We start from the raw sequence: 14,180 nt of genomic DNA on the forward strand, positions 1-14,180 counted from the left end.
TATCAGATAGTGTAAGTGCCTGGAAGAAAATGGAGGAATGATAGCCAGATGGCAGCTTTTTGTTGACTGGATTTGGGGAGGAAACAGGAGTTAAAATGAGATTTGAATGATGAGACGGTGAAAGGAACAGAGATGGCAGAGCAGAAATAAAATGCCACTAAGGGCTTAATATTGAAGACAGGCCAGTGTGACCAGAGCAGAGTGGGCTTAGAAGAACATTGTGTGAGATTCAGAAAGAGATCACATGACTAGACAGTGTCTGATGGTGTATGGTTTGACTTCATAAGAACTGCAGTAAAGATGTTCATGGAAGGTTTTACGTATCAGAGCAACATGATCTGTGTTTTAAAAAACTCACTGTGCCTGTGAGGGAAACGGGGTCAGAGAGCTGCAGAAGATGAGTTAGAAGGAGACCACAGGAAAGCAATGATGGTGGTTTCTGGAAATGAGGCCAAAAGGACTGATTCATGTCACATTCTGGGGATAGAGACAACAGGACTTGCTGATGTACTGGATGAGGCCTAGGAGGGAAAGAGGGATCCAGGTTAAGTCCTCAGTTTCAGCTTCAGGGACTACATGGATGACAGCGCCACTTACTGATATTCAGAAGACTATCCATAGGGCACAGTTTTTGTTGGAAAAGTTAATAGTTCAGTTTTAGCTATTAACGATGAAACGATGTTTAGACCACCATATGGGATGCCAAGAAGCCAATTAGATATACCAGTCCAGATTTCCAGAGAGAAACGAGGGCCATAGACACAGGTTTAGAAGTCACTGACATAAATAATATTTAAAACTATGGGACTGTGTGATATTATTAGGGAGACTAGGCAAATAATGAAGATAGTGGGAGCAGCCACAACAGAGGGCCTCAAGAGGAACAGGGCCAAGACTGGGAAATGCTACTGAGAAGTAAGGAAAAAAAAAAGAGACATGATCATTGGGATTGCCAAGGAAAGTCTTGAAGAAGACCTGGAGAAGATACCAACTGGAGTGGATTATGGAGAGCTTAAGTGAGGAGGTGGGGAACAGTAACAATAACTTATTTTAGACAATTTTGCTAGGAAGGGAGGTAGAGAAATGGAAAGATGTTGTGTCATCAAGGAAAGGTTAAAACTCATTCTCTCTCTCTCTCTCTCTCTCTCTCTCTCTCTCTCTCTCACTTTTTAATTGAATATAGTCACCTAACCAAAAAAAAAATGATCTTTATTCTCTCCAACTATCCTCCTACTAAATACTTTATTCTCTGTTCCAGTAGAGGCATAACCTAAATGTAATAGTCACATATATTATGGACAAAAGATACGCTAGAAAATAAGGGATTTGCCTCCAAATGTGTGTTGTTTGTCACGAAAATATGATTGTCTTTAGTTCTCTGACCATGTTATTTTAAGAAAACATACATACATCAGTGTGTATGTATATTTATATGTGTGTGTATTCATAAGCATATGTAAATATGTACATATATATGAATATACACACACTTTTTCCAGTTTTCAGGTATTAACCATTCCAAATGAATTTAATAATCTTTCATGTCTTAAATATATGTTTTGATGTTAGCAGCCAGTTATTGTTCTTGGTGCCAAACATGAACAGAGTGCCTGTGATGCTGATGATACTAAGAAGAAAGTCAACTGGGAGGAGGTTAATTGGTGCTATGAGGGGGGACAGGGACCTACCTCTACATCCTTGGTCCACATTCTGTGCTTGAATGGCATGAAGCCAAATCGCTTCTGGTACCTTCCTCTAAATTTCCAAATGACCTCTGATCCCTTTTCCTTGGTCTCCACAGTGACAGCGACAGAATTATTCTCTGCAGTATGGTAGCCTGGCATTACTGGTAACCCACTGAAGAGCTATGCAAAGAGGAAGAAAACACATTTAAAGGCCCTTCATAGAACCTTGCTGGGATATATTTTCTTTCACCATCTGTTACCAAGAAAAATTATATTCCATTCTTTGAGAACTCTATAGGAAGTAAAATGCTACCATGGTTGGTATGCTACTACCAACAAATAGCATTCTTCACCAAAAAATAGTTTTTAGTCCATTGGTCTCTGTCTTTAACTGAAGGTTTCTGTTGTACTAATTATGAAAAAGGATCACAGCCCCCTGGACCCTTCAAAGACCATTCAGTGCATTACAGTATGAAAGAAGCTCATACTTCCTTTGGTGGAATGTGGAGGGAGACTCGGGGAGCCAGAAAGTCACAGTTTGACAGTATTAACTCTGAGGCCATGTTTCCTTTTCTGCTTTACAGATGGTGTGAGCAATACCACTGTGCCCAGCCCAGCTTCAGAAGAGACAGTTGAAGTCTGTAAAGATGAAGGTATGAGGCCATTTACTACATCTAAAAATCAGACTCTTAGAAGTAGATTATTAGTGTTTTGTTTATACAAAAAAATGAAGCAGCAAACAAATCTAATTCTCTTCAAGCTTTTCTATGTCTCACCACCTATTCTGTTTTATTCCATATCTAGTCTCTTCAGATTTATATACACATTTACATTTTTTCCTCTGGAAAAAAATAACCACTTCTAAGATAATTATCAGAGAAATTATGGTTAGAGGAGATGTTTATTTAAAACACCAGGATTAGTCAATTCTACTATTTACAGCTACTCATCAGAAACAAATTTGAAAGAGTGGCAATTGCAGACCAACTAGCAGAGATTCTGCTATTCAAGAAAGAAATGTTTGAAAGGTATTCTTAGCAATAAAACTTGGGCGAGAACATCACTCTTCATGCTAGCACTAAGAGAAAACATTGCTGACCTCTTCATGCTAGCACTAAGAGAAAACATTGCTGACCCAGGTATCTCCAGAGAGGGGAAAAAAAAAATCTTACTTTTCTAGGAGAAAATTAGTGGAATAAATAAGGGGGAGACTGATGTCATGGTGTTAACACTTTAAAAAGTTATCTCAAGGAAAATTAAATAGTCCTTTCTTCTCCCTCCTGACTGACACATCTCCACATAGAAAGGTAATATTATTTTATATCTGTCACAGGTAACTACTAAAACAATTCTGTGAGTGAGAGTAGATTGTTATATTTGTATAAATGGGTGTCTGGTAGACCATTTGGAACTTTGAGATATGTATGGTGAATGCATTTCTTCATTTGGGGGTGATCCTCAGATAGGTCTATATTTGCCATTGATATTGCTACTCTTTGAGTCAATGTTCAGAAAATCAAAGTGGCCTTGAAATTTTAACACTTATTTATTTGCATCATTAATTCAATTTTACTTTTTTGCCTGGTAAATTAACTGATGAATTAATTAACCTAAATCAAGTGAGAGAATTGCTCAGGGTGTGAATTTTGGAGTCAAATGACTCGGACTTAAATTCTGGTTTGCCAGTGGCAACACAAATAATTTGACAAATAATTCAAGTCATTAACAAGGAAGCATCAAGCACTGATCAGTAATAAGACCCCTTGAGCTCCAGTTTTCTCCTCTGAAGAATGGAGACAATGATGTCTTCTGCACATGATACAATAATACACCTCAATTGCTTAGACTCTTCACCTGGCACTTGTGTAGATTGGACTTCAAGAAAACAGAATGAGATGGAGATTAGGAAGCAGATGTTAATTAGGGAGCGATCTTGAAGAAATTCACCCCTATAATAAGAAAAGGAAGAAAGCAGAGCTGGATAGAGGAAGAAGCTAACTCACAATGCATTATCAGAAGAAATCTTGGCTGACTGGAGGAGGTCTGAAAATAGTATGACCCTTCTGATATGCGGTGCACTTGGTGTGAGAGAATCAGGCCATTCAAACCTCCCATGGACAAGGCATTTGATGCTTTCTGCCCTGGGAAGGGGGTGTGGATTTTAGTGAAAACAAGATCCTTCCATTGCAGCCATTATGGAAACCAGAGATGAATGAGATCTGTCCACATGTGGGAGAATAAATTCTTCATTCCTGATGTGGGATCTGAGTGACCCAATATAGTATCCACCATGCTCTTGTCATTTCAAATGCTTCCTTTCTTGTTTGTTGCCACTTTTCAAATGAATCCCTTGATACCACCCTTTCTACTACTTAAATTTGTGTTCTGGTATCCCTGGTCTAAAAACCACTTGATATATCTAAAAATGTCATTTATGTCAGATATCCACAGGGGTTCTGGTTTAAAAAAAATCTCTAGGTCATTGTTCAGAAACAAAGAAATAAACCCCTGATCATGTCAGAGTAAAAAAAAAAAAAAAAAACAGAAAGTGGTGTTCATTTTAAGCAGAAAACTTTGAACATGTCCATTATTTGGCTTATGATAAAAATTTTAAAGTGTCATGAAGTCAAATGATCAAGTTTAAAAAGCAAGGAAGAGATAATCTAATTTGAATACCTTGAGCTGAGATTTTTCCTGTTGAGTTATTTAGTTTGAAGATGCCACACCTTTGCAGAAACACAGTTTGTGATTTTTTTTTTCATGATGCTTTTAGGATCTCACACCATTAATTGCTCATGCCAGGATCAATTTTTTTGAAGACTTTTGGGATTTTTTTTTCTTAAAACTTTAAATGGTGGTAACTCCATCAAAGAGTTCTGTTATGTATACAAATGCAGTTCCCTCCTAAGACTAATTGTGAAGTTTTAAGGATTTTACTGAAATCAATCATTAATGTCCACTAACCTATTTATTGGGGAAAAATTAAAATGTTTAGAATTCACATGCGTAGATAATCTAATTTCAATTAAAAATAGAACATAGGTGATTTTTGTCTTTTTATTCTGAAATAGCACACATGTAAGGCAACTTTGTAATTGATTATCAGATAACGCCTAGACCAAGTGTCTAATATGTATAGAACTGTCATCTTGACAGATAGATGCATAGCTTAGAATGAAAAAAAAAATGTTCTCCATTGAAATCCTCCAAGATTGAGGTCAAGCTGAGGTTAAAAGGAAGTCATAAGTGTTGAGGATTCATTTCAAACATTCTCCATTATTAGCTTTCATGCAGAAATATCTCTCCTCAGTGACACCAGGGCTATTTTAGAACCTTGCAGTTATAAGATCACTTATAGAAATGCTTATTAAACTTTCTAGTTTAAGTGGCAGAACATTTTTGCTGATCAAAGGTCCTGAAGGAGCCCTTGTCCTCTTGACTTTGTTTTGAGACTTTGATCCTGACTGAGCATCTTCTTGGGCTTTGGATCCACCCATGTGTATAGGCCTTGTCTTCTCCTTCCAATAGAATTTGAGACTTGTTCATTACTTCCAGTTTTGCTTGTTGATTGGTTGGCTTTATATCATTATAACTGATTTTCACTAGAAAGTAGCATCTTCCAGAGTGCAGGGATTGAAAACAAGCAAGTAAAAAATGAAATGGCTAATGTCTCATTTTGGAGGAGGTAAGATTTTTTTAAAAAATTAAGCCATATGTGAAAGTGGCCGAATTTTGATAGGAGGTGTTATAACCCAGGCATCAGCTATGCCAGTGATTTTGTTCAAATATTTTAGGACATATTTCCCTCTGGCAACCAAGAACTGGAATTCATCACCCTCGTACTCCACATAAATGCTTACTGCAAGCTGCTAACAGGAGGTACAACTGATTGGCTTATGGATCAGGAGCTAGATTTTCATCTACATGCTGGAAACAGCTGTTCCCAATGAATCATTACAACTGTAGGGTGGGCAGGATTTGGGAGGATGAAATATGAGGAGGAGACATGCTGACCCAAAGTTCATCCACACAGGGTGGATGTCAAAGATGTGGCAACTAGAATGGAACTAAGTGAACTCCCAGGTAAAGGTGACCTGGGAAAATATCAATAATGTTGATAGACATTCTGAGGTTATTTGTCAAATAGGGCATGCATTTATATTTTGAGGGACTCTTCCTTTACTAGCAAAAATAATCTATTAATTTCATGGTGTTTTTATACTTTAAATCCTTAAAAAAATTCAGAAATACAACTGTCAAACCTATTTAATTTAACTTAATTTAACAAATAGGCAAAAAGACAAAGGGCCATATAAACACAGGAGTAAAATGCATAGGAATATCAAGTATTCTGGTTGAAATTCTGCAAAGTTATCCTTGTTATTTAAGATATAGTCAGCCTTCTTCAGTCAAGCGGGACTCTCTATTATAGTTGTATCTACACTTTTAGATCTTATTTTTGCATCTTCATCCACTGCTAAGACCAAGTCACTTTATTGAGGAGGGGGAAAGGTGCTGTTTAAACATCCTGATTTACCTGTCCTATTATTTAATCAGTATCTAATTGGAATTTGAAGGCCAACTAGACCAAATCATAGGCTCATTAATATTAAAAGCAAAATCAATTAATACTCAGGTACACACCTGAACTTGTGTTCCCTTGGAACTCCATGTAAGTCACATCATGGCAGTTATGAAATGGGATGTTCACTGGCAGAGAATTTCTAAACCGTTAGTCTACTTTCAGATGTCAAAATTACTGTAGCAAAAAGAGAAAACTGGGAAAAGAGCCTTTTCAAAAAGAGCAAAAGAGAAAGGGTGAGTTTACCTATGAGGAAGTGGATTCCTGTGCATGCAGGAAGAAGATGATATAAATAATTCCAATCATCAGCATTGTACATCTGGTCACTGGTGTTGGCTCAGAATTGCTCTGAGGATTTTTTCCTCCCCTTGTCTCAATTGTTGTAGAGAAACAAAGCCTTTTGCCCCCATGAAATTCCCATCCTTGGTCATTTTCCTTGGTTCTTGGTGTGTACCATCCCCTCCTGAGCATCTCACCCTCTCAACTATCATAGTAGGGAAAAAGTGGTCCCCCATCCTGGATCTGTACTGATAGAGAGTCTGAATACACTTTAGCATCCTTGAGTTATCACTCTTGGATTTTTGGAGTCTTCAGTGTGGAATGAAAATGTCTGCCCTCTGAAGTTCAGTGAAGGGGAAAGAACTAAGATATATGGAGTGTCCCGGGTACTCAATGTTTTACATTACTGTACAATGCATTCTTCATTTCTCAAAAGGGTAACCTCAAACTCAGAGAAGGAGAGAGAAAGATGTACGTGCAGTGGGTAGAGAATGACTATATTAATGTTGACTCCCGTAGCTAATACCTATATGAATGTGACATCCTTTTACAAAGGGAGCATTTATTCTATTTTTAATATAACATGTATTTTCTGCTTATAAGAACAATATACGTTTATTGGAAAATACTTTTAATATAGAAAATTATGAAAAGTAAAAGCATATAATTATTTTCCCTTTAAGCTTTCAGTAGTAAAAAATTTTAAGAAGTCTATTCTGTTGTTTCATTTAACACTAGACCATGAATATTCTTCCATGTCTTTAAATATGCCCAGAGGCATGATTTTTATTGGAGGCATAATATTTCATCATCTGGCTGTCCCAGAATTTACATACACAGTGTCCTAATGTTAGATTATTTTGTTATTTACAGTTTTCTATTATAAATAACAGGGAAAGCAGTGTATGCAGTTTAGATAAATCTTTATGTGTATCTGTGATAAGTTCCTCAGGATAAATTGCTGATTCTATGTGGATTTACTAATGGAAAAGTTTAAAATATTATTACTTACATGCATTTTCTTCTTTTAAAAGCAATGCATGTTTATTATATAAACAAACAAAAGAAGAAATGAAAAATACCACACATAATCCTAATTCCCAGAATTAAGTTTTAGTAATATGCTGATAGGTAAACTTCTAGTATTTTTCTGAACAGTCACATATATACATAGAGGTTTCCTTAGGGTATTCTTTAATATGTAACAGTTTAAAACTATCTTTTTTGTTGGGGGAGAAGGGTACTGGGAATTTACCTCAGGGGCAATTTTCCTCCAAACTATATCCCCAACCTTTTTATTTTATATTTTGAGGCAAGGTATATACTAAGCTGCTTAGGGCCTTGCCAAATTGCTCAGACTGTTCTTGAATTTACAATCGTCCTGTCTCAGCCTTCCCAAGTTGCTGGAATTGCAAGTGTATAACACCATGCCTGTCTTAAAACTATCTTTTAAGTATAAAAATATATTATGAAATTCTCCTAATGTCTTTAGATAGTCCAATATAATTTAATTGTGTATTTCAAAAAATGATTGTTCATATACTTTCCCAGTTTCCACTTTGAGTTGTTTGTTTTAAAATCAGAAACCACCTTTTAATTTTATAAATGTCATGATCATTTCTGTAAGAAAATTCCAATCTATGGAAATGCATACAAATTTTTTGTTTTTTTTCTATAATGAATAGGGTTTATTGTTTTTATGATATTTTGGATAGTATATGTTCATTGTAGAAATTTTAAATAATGCAAGAGATAAATAAACAAGTATAGGGGCTGGGGACGTGGCTCAAGTGGTAGCACGCTCGCCTGGCATGTGTGCGGCCGGGGTTCGATCCTCAGCACCACATACCAACAAAGATGTTGTGTCCGCCAAAAACTTAAAAAAATATATAATATTAAAAAATTCTCTCTCTCTCTCTCTCTCTCTCTCTCTCTCTCTCTCTCTCTCACACACACACACACACACACACACACTCTCTTTAAAAAAAATAAATAAAAAAAATAAACAAGTATATGCAATTACCCTACTCTAATATAATTACTATTGCATTTGGGTGACCATTCTTTTTGTATCTCTAAACATTTGCACAACACTTTTATATAAATAGAAATATATATTAATATGCATAGGTAATGTGTAATTTTAATGCAATTTTTTATTGTTTATTTACTTATCACTTTTCAATTATTTAAAGAACAAAAACACTAATTAAGAATCTAATCAGGGCCAGGTGCGGTGGTACATGCCTATAATCCCAGTAGCTTGGGAGGCAGAAGCAGGAGAATTGCAAATTCAAAGCCAGCCTCAGCAAAACTGAGGCCCCAAGCAACTCAGTGAAACCCTGTCTCTAAATAAAATACAAAATAGAGCTGAGGATAAGGCTCAGTGGTCAATCCCCAAAACCAAAAAGAAAAAGAAAAAAAGAATCTAATCAGGGGTTAATATCCCAAATGTATAACTAACTCTTACAACTCAATAGAGTAAAAAGGAAATATTTTAAAAATGAACAAAGAAATGAATAGACATTTCTCCAAAGATGACATACATAGGGCCAAGACATATCTGAAAAAGTGCCCAACATCACCAATCTTCTGAGAAATGCAAATAAAAATAATTGTAAAAAAAAGTGACCTCACACCCATTTAGATAGCTATTATTCAAAAGACAAGAGATAGCAAATGTTGATGAAGATGTCACGAAAGGGGGCCCTTGGACATGAGTGATATGGATATAGATTGGTATAGCCATTATGGAAATCAGGATAGAGGTTCTCAAAAAAACTCAAAATATGAATATTACAGAATCCAGCTATCCCTCTTCTGGATACATAGCCACAGGATGTGAAATTAATACTCTTGAAGATATCTACACTCCCAGGTTCATGGATATTGACTACACTAGCCAAGATCTGGAATCCACCTAAGTCTGTAGACAGATGAATCCTAAATAAAGTGTGGTATACATACACAATGGGATATTATCCAGCTGTGAAAAAGAAGGAGATCCTGGCATTTACAACATGGACAGACCTGAAGGGCATTATACTAAATGAAATAAGCCAGATAGAAATGAGAATACTGCATGATCTTACGTAGAAGGAGGGAAAAAGGTAAAAGATACAGAGAGAGAGAATAAGCAGTAGGTATCAGGTACAGGTTGGGAAGGAGAAAATAAGATGTAGATCAAAGGACCCAAAGCACCAGAACAAGTCTAGAGAGCTGGTGTACAATGTAGAACCACAGTTCATTTTAAATTAGTAGATTTCTGGGGCACTTGTCTCAAAAATGTAACTGTCTGAGATGATGAATGTGCTAATTCACTTCATTATTGCAATGTATTTGAGGTTTGTAATGGGGTTTTATGGCATACAAATGCATAGTGTAACAAACCTCAAATATATTACAATAATATTTATTTCTAAAAAAGGTGGCAAGGGAGAGGGAGTCATCTAGTCTCTAGTCCCAATTTCCTGAGTCTAAATTCCTTCTCTATCAACATACAAGTATGTGATCATGAGCAAATTACTTAGCCTCTCTGTACCTCAGCTTCATTATATGTATAATAAGAACAATAGTAACACCTACCTCACAGAATATTCATGAAAATGACTCAATTCACTTAAGATATTTTAAGGTACACCTGGTACATAGTAGTACATTATTTATATACATAATGTGTGTGTGAGTGTGTGTATGTATGTGTATATATATGTGTGTGTGTATGTGTGTGTGTGATATTTTATAAATATCATAATCTGCATAGTTTTTTCCCTAAATCTTGCTTTGTTATAAGCATCGAAACTTTGTAGAAATCCCTGTTAAGCCATTTTGTGCAGATATAATTTGTTTGGTTTGTAGCTCACATGACATTCCATAGTTCAGATGTGTCATAATTTATTCAGCTCTTCTCCTGTGATGAGCAAGCAATTTCTTTCCATTTTATTGCCATACAAACAATGCCACAATAGTCATCCTTACCCATATATCTTTACATGATGGCACTTTTATTTGTATGGGAGAGATTCTAGGAATGTGAGTTCTGCTTTAAGAAGTATGTATTTTTAAAGATATTGTCAAAATTACCTTCTTCAAAGGCTACAGCAACTCATATCATCATCAGCAATTATTAACATTCATTCTTTCTCATTTTTGCCAGTTCAAGGAGTGCAAAGTAATATCTTTATTATTTTTAAAAAATCAGTATCGCTATCCCAATTTTGCAGGTATCTGAGGCTCAGAAAGTTTGAATAACTGGTCCAAGTACAAGAAATAGAACCATAATTTGGAAACCAAATCCGTCTAAATCCAAAGCCCGGACTTTTCTATCCACCATGCTGCCTCTTATGTTATTCTTTGGTAGCGAGGGACGTTCTTCACATGAGGTGATAGGATGCAGGAAGGTCCAGAGCTGTCAGATAGTACAAGGGAATGCTGTTGCCTGTGCCAGATAAGCAGGACAGTGAAACGGGAAGGCCCCACGGCGGGCAGTTTGGAGGCAGCAAATTGTTCCAATTACAACATTGACCTTAACCTGGGTCAAGGGTATAATGACATATAATGAAATAAATATATAGAAACCCCCAATTGCACCCCTCACTAGATAAGAAGCCCAACCTTTTTGTATGTATTTATGCTTCTGTATACCTGTGGTGTGGACTGCTCACTTATTTGGAATTTCCCAGATGCCGCTGGCCTAAAGCATTCTGCCGTCACTCATTCACGTCCATTTTGTTCTACCTTCTGTATACTAAAACCTGATCATTTTGCAAGGCTCACCTCCAATCTTTCCATCAATTCTTCACTTCATCTCTTCCTTCTCTTCTTCCATTCCTTCTTTCCCATCCTTGTTTTCTCCCTCCCCTTCCTTCTTTCTTTCTTCCATCACAAATTATCTGGGCAAACATTTTAGTCATGAGAATTTTAGTCAATGACAGGGGGCGGGGGGAGGAGTGTCATGAATATTTTCACCTTTCTTGATTTCTCTGTTCATTACAACTCACCCCCCATATAGTAGTAAATTGTCCTATTTCTCATATTTGTGAAACTTCAAAAATTACCATGTTCTTGGGCTGGGGATGTGGCTCAAGTGGTAACGTGCTTGCCTGGCATGCGCAGGGCGCTGGGTTCCATCCTCAGCACCACATACAAATAAAATAAAGATGTGTGTCCACCAAAAACTAAAAAATAAATATTAAAAAATTCTCTCTCTCTCTTTAAAAAAATTACCATGTTCTATGTATCAATATTAGTTATGTATATGACATATCTCTAACTCCCTAGGATATTTACTTATTTTAAGAGCAGGTATCAAAGGTACCATGGACACTTTCCCAATTTTTACTTTTTTACTATTATTAAGCCTTCTTGTAAAGAAAATTCCCTTTCAGAATTCTCATACTTCAGAAGTATGTTTTCCAAATAAGTCAAAATGCAGCAACAAAACAAGAACATGCAATTTTTTTCATTTTCAACTTGGATATTCTTACAGTGTAAGAGAATAAAATGGACATCTTTTAAATTTTTTTAGTTGACACATTGTATTGATAAATATTTATGGGTTGCAGTGATATTTTAATACATATATGTACATTACATAATGATCAGATCAGACTGATTGGCATAACCATCACCTCAAATAAAATAAATTTCTTTTCAGTGGTAAATTGTGTGTGTGTGTGTGTGTATGTATATAATATTTTGTATATATGAAACTAGTTTTTGTATATCTGAAACTAGTTATTTAGTTTATAATGCTTAGTTTATAATGATACTTTTCTGATATGTTTTTTAAAATATGATTTATTCATGTGTTTTAAATAAGTTAACATAGATAAATATTTTAACCTAATTTTTGGCATTAAAAGTATATTTAACTGGGTGCACTGGCATATGACTGTAATCCCAGTATCTTGGGAGGCTGAGGCAGGAGGATTGCAAGTTCAAGGCCAGCCTCAGCAGTTTAGCAAAGCCCTAAACAACTTGGCAAGACCCTGTCTCAAAGTAAAAAAAATAAAAAGGGCTAGGGATGTGGCTCAGTGGTTAATCACTCCTGAGTTCAATCCCCAGTTCAAAAAAAACACAAAGAAAAAGTTTACTTATAGACTGTTTTAATAGTTTCAGACATTCTTAAATAGCAATGGAAAGGCAAGTGACAGTTGCCTTCCAACTATACTCTCATTTACATATATTAATATATATTAGTTTTCCTTATAAAGTGTGGCTGTAATAATATATTTATAACTGTCAATTCAGTTATATTCTGTCTTGGGAGATATTTCTAAAGATCTAAAGAGGGAGGCTTGAAAAATAAATTATCCCAAACTAGGGCATGGGGATTATTTGAGTGGGTTTCCAATTCCTTTGTCCAACACACTATTTTAGAACTAAATTTGAGTCCATATAAGTCAAAATTTGTATGAGTATCTTTAACAATTTTCAAATTCAGTAGCCTTATTTTTAATTTCCTTGAACCAAATCTTTCAGGCTTTCCAAGCCTCAATTTAAATTACATTCATATCATCTGTACTATATGAACTTTGGTAACTTTCTTACCTCGTTTTCTCTTGTGTAAAATGAAGAGAAAAATGAAGATAATAATAGAATTATTCAGGCCAAGCAAAGTGGCACACACCTTTAATCCCAGCAGCTTGGGAGGCTGAGGCAGGAGGATCACAAGTTCAAAGCCAACCTCAGCAAATTAGTAAGGCCTAAGTAACTTAGCAAGACCCTGTATCAAAATTTAAAAATAAATAAATAAAAAGGGCTAGGGATATTTCCTAGTGGTTAAGCACCCCTGAGCTAATCACCCAGTACCAATAATTAATAATAATAATAATAATAATAATAATAATAATAATAGAATTATTTATATCATGTGGTTGTGAAAACTCAAAATAATATATTTAAAGTACTTACAACAGCATCTCAAAATGGTAAATGTTCAACAGCTGTTGGCAAAAAAAAATTCTTTTGCAATTATTTTTATAAAATTGATATGCTGGCCATAGAATCCTTACTCCAGGTAGGAATCCCATATCTCTTTGAATCAAGAAGTCTGTTGTCATGCTGATGCTTGTTAGAGGGGTTCAGTAACAGGCAATGCCCAAAATATTTGACAAGAGATGTGGTCATCCCTGACCATCCATGTGAATTCACCAGTATGCCATACTGGTGTAGCAGTTGAAAATTGAAAAGCAGTGCAGGTGCACTATACAGGTAAGGAACCCGCCAGAGCTCTCTACCAGGTACCATTCATAAACAGGAACTTGATAGCTGGATAGCTCTTCTTGAATATCAGACATGTAGTCTCTTTTGTAACTTTCATAGATTTTTCTACCTGTTTTGTTTTAGTCTCTTATAGGTAAGACCTAGAATGGAAGGTCTGTACATCTATATTTTAGAAGGCTTTTTGAGAGCAATTGGCCCTCCATACCAGTGTGTTCCACAGTCATAGATTTAACCAGCCAAGTATCAAAAATATTTGAAAAAAAATGCATCTGTACTAAACATGTACAGATTTTCTTCTTTTCATTATTCCCTAAAAAATAGTCTGACAACAATTTATATGGCACTTACATTATAACAGGTATTATGATTTGAGGTAAAGGGAAAGATATACTTAGGTCAGATGCAAA

General features: G+C 35.6%; 1 protein-coding gene across 1 annotated transcript in view; it reads left to right on the forward strand.

Annotated features, from left to right (window-relative positions):
• MACROD2 (mono-ADP ribosylhydrolase 2) overlaps positions 1-14,180 on the forward strand; it is a 2,040,087-nt gene that overhangs the window by 1,899,352 nt on the left and 126,555 nt on the right. Inside the window, exon 13 of the mRNA XM_081290808.1 lies at positions 2,270-2,338. Within this exon, the coding sequence (XP_081146934.1) occupies positions 2,270-2,338 (69 nt within the window). The remainder of the gene's footprint in view (positions 1-2,269; positions 2,339-14,180) is intronic.

Source organism: Spermophilus citellus (genome assembly GCF_964194105.1).
Source record: "Spermophilus citellus genome assembly, chromosome: 4".
NCBI lineage: Eukaryota > Metazoa > Chordata > Mammalia > Rodentia > Sciuridae > Spermophilus > Spermophilus citellus.